This window comes from Papaver somniferum, chromosome 4 (genome assembly GCF_003573695.1).
Source record: "Papaver somniferum cultivar HN1 chromosome 4, ASM357369v1, whole genome shotgun sequence".
Classification (NCBI taxonomy): Eukaryota; Viridiplantae; Streptophyta; class Magnoliopsida; order Ranunculales; family Papaveraceae; genus Papaver; species Papaver somniferum.
In genome coordinates, this window is record NC_039361.1 from 144,084,716 (window position 1) to 144,087,959 (window position 3,244).

A 3,244-nucleotide genomic window follows, 5' to 3' on the forward strand; every position below is an offset into this window, starting at 1 on the left:
ATCAAGTTGCACATTTTCTAGAACAACATTTTGAAGAGAAGTTTAAGTTTAAAAATGTAACTTTTGTTGATGGGATTTTTGATGCTATACCTGAAGTTGTCACTTTAGAAGATAATAAGATGCTAGAAGGTGTTCCCTCAATTTAAGAAATAAAAGATGTTGTCTTTTCACTTAATGCAGATAGTGCTCTTGGGCCAGATGGTTTTCCATGCTTCTTTTATAGATTTGCTTGGTAGATAATTGGTGAAGATATAATCAAAGCCATTCAATACAGTTGGAAAAAAGGTTTTATACCAAGAGGACTAAATTCTAATTTATTATTTCTGCTGCCAAAGGTAAAATGTGCTAGAAGACCAAATCAGTTCAGGCCCATAGGGCTCAGCAATTTCTGTTTTAAAATATTTACCAAGATCATGACAACAAGAATGTATGGAATGCTGGATACAATTGTCTCTGGTCAACAAGGTGCATTTATAAAAGGTAGATGTATACAAGAGCAAGTTGTACTGGCTTCAGAAATAATTAATGAGCTGGATACAAAAAGGGGAGGTGGTAATATAGGCTTAAAACTGGATATCACTCAAGCATATGACTCTCTGAGCTGGGAGTTTCTTTTTGAAGTAATGAAGAGATTTGGTTTTTTTCAAAGATGTGTTAACTGGATTCATCAATTGTTCACATCAGCTAGAATTTTTGTGCTAGTAAATGGTGGCCCTGTTGGTTTTTTTGAAGTTAGCATGGGATTGAGATAAGGTGATCCATTGTCACCCATTTTGTTTGTGATTGCTGGAGATGTTTTGAGCAGAAGTCTTACTAAAATGATTGCAGAAAGAAAGATCATTCCCATGGTCAACTACAGAGGTGTGCATCCAACTCATATTTTATTTGTTGATGATGTTTTTTTGTTCTTTAATGGGCACAAGAGAAATATACAACTGTTATGAAGCTTTTACAAGATTATCAATTATCTTCTGGTCAAGTGATAAATCAGCAAAAAAGTAAAAAAATTATTGGTGGAGTAACTGATCAAAGGAAACAATTACTGGCTAATGAGCTTCAAATGAATGTATCTAGTTTGCCTGACAAGTATCTTGGAGTGATTTTGAAGCCAGGGAGAGTAAAGTCAACTACAGTTTGGGGTGTAGTGGAAATGATACAAAACAGATTGGAAAGGTGGATTGGGAAAATGTTATCTTTTATGGACAGAATAACTCTTGTTAAATCCATATTAAGTAGCATTCCAATCTATAATATGTCAATATATAAGTGGCCCTCAGGTGTGGTGAAAATTTGTGAAAAGTTGATAAGGAACTTTCTATGGACTGGTGACCCATACGAGAGAAAATGTGTAACCTTGAAATGGGAAAAATCATGCTCACTAAAGGAGGAAGGAGGCCTTGGAATAAGAAGACTGGAAGTTATAAACAAGTCATTATTAATGAAATTGGTGTGGAAAATTCAATTATCTGAAGCAGAATGGGCAAGATTTATGAGAGAAAAATACATTAAAGTGACTGGTGAATGGATTACAAGCTACAAAAATTCTTCTATATGTCCTGGTTTGAAATGGGTCTTTGAAGAAGTACAGCAACACACAAGATGGATAACAGGGAATGGCACACAAATCTCTGTACGGAATGACTCTTGGATCAAAGATAAGCCTCTAAAAGAACTAATTGAAGAAGATGAATATATGAAGAAAAATGCTGACATGAAAGTAGCAGACTTAATAGTAAATGGAGTTTGGTTGATTCCTCAGAGAATGTTAAATTATATTAAGGTGGAGGAATTACCAGTAATTTCAGGCCAAGAGGATAGAAGAATCTGGGTAGGTACATTGTCTGGTGAATTTACTGTTTCTTCAGCTGCTGAATTGATAAGGAAAAAGTACAACAAAGTAGATTGGGATAGACATGTGTGGAATCCAGTGCTACATCCTAAAACATCCAGTAACATATGGAAAATAATCCAAGGAGCCTGTGCAACTGATGAAAAATGCAAGGCAAAGGTTTCAGCTTAGCATCTAAGTGTTATATCTGTGGGAAGGATACAGACAGTATTGAGCATATATTGTGGAAGTTAATTTCAGTCAGCTTATATGGGAATGGTTAGGTGGAATTTTTCTTTTCTGCAATCCTAAATCCTATGAAGAAGTAATGAACTTTGCAAAGCATAAAAGTGGTGCAGTAAAATAAGTGTGGATTCTGGGCTTCAATAACTATGATGGAGTTTTTTTTCTAAGGAACGGAATATGTTTTGAAGATGAAAAGGGGAGCTTGTTCAGTATAAATATGAGAATAAAATAGTATGTCAAAGTCTGTGCCTTGAGAATAAAGAATCACATGTGGGATCGTAGTCATGACTACATGATATTCAAATATTTTGAGATTAAGAAACAACCAATAAAACTCCAGAGGGTTGTTGAATTGAGATTCTGTCTACCTGAAGTACATCAGATACTCATTTACTGTGATGGTGCTTCTTTCGCAAATCCAAGAGCAGCAGGTATGGAATTTGTATGTAAAGGAGAGAATGGAGAGTTTATATATGCAGAATCAAGAGGATTGGGTACAACAACTAACTTCATAGCTGAAATAATGGCAATCATTGGAGCAGCTGAACGGGCAGTGGAAAATAACAGTTTTGATATATGTATTCAATCTGATTCAAATGCAACAATAACAGCTTACACATCTGGGAAGATTCCTTGCATAGTTCAAGCAAGATGGCAGAGAATAAGGATGCTATTCAGGAGGATTCAACTTGTTCATAGTATGAGGGAAATAAATTCTTCTGCAGATGTTATGGCCAGGAAAGGTGCAGGCCTGAGTAGGAGTTTCTGTCAGAAGTTTTCAACAAAACCAGGTTTTATTACTTCTCTGGAAATGCCTGAAAAAACCTATTACAGATTCTATTGAGATTAGTTTTTCATTGGGTTTTGTTTTCATTTCTGGTTAATGGGCCTCTTTTCAGTTTTTGCTTTTTCATTTTTTGGGCTTGTAAATAATTTTCACTTTTGACTTTGAGTTGTATTTTTTCTTAAATGAGTAATACAAGAATTGATTAAGCAAAAACAAAAAAAAATACTATGATGGGTCTTCAAACAAGTACAGAATGAACACATTTGCATATTTGAAGAACCAAGGAAATCAAGCATGTAGGATTTTGGAGCTGTAATGCTTTTAACAAGTATAATCCATATGTAAAATGGTTTTGTCACTAAAATTGACAAAGAGGGAGATTG

The 3,244-nt window shown here is 34.7% G+C and overlaps 2 protein-coding genes across 2 annotated transcripts; both read left to right on the forward strand.

Annotated features, from left to right (window-relative positions):
* The first annotated feature begins 425 nt into the window (after positions 1-425).
* LOC113273231 lies at positions 426-752 on the forward strand. Its single transcript, XM_026522984.1, has one exon. It carries the CDS (start codon positions 426-428, stop codon positions 750-752), a length of 327 nt encoding a protein of 108 aa, XP_026378769.1.
* A 1,590-nt stretch (positions 753-2,342) lies between these two features.
* LOC113273233 lies at positions 2,343-2,918 on the forward strand. Its single transcript, XM_026522985.1, has one exon. It carries the CDS (start codon positions 2,343-2,345, stop codon positions 2,916-2,918), a length of 576 nt encoding a protein of 191 aa, XP_026378770.1.
* The last annotated feature ends 326 nt before the right edge of the window (positions 2,919-3,244 follow it).

What these genes read in the sequence shown, in the direction of transcription:
- LOC113273231 (XM_026522984.1), top strand. Translation starts at nt 426, where the DNA reads ATGTATGGAATGCTGGATACAATTGTCTCTGGTCAACAAGGTGCATTT.
- LOC113273233 (XM_026522985.1), top strand. Translation starts at nt 2,343, where the DNA reads ATGTGGGATCGTAGTCATGACTACATGATATTCAAATATTTTGAGATT.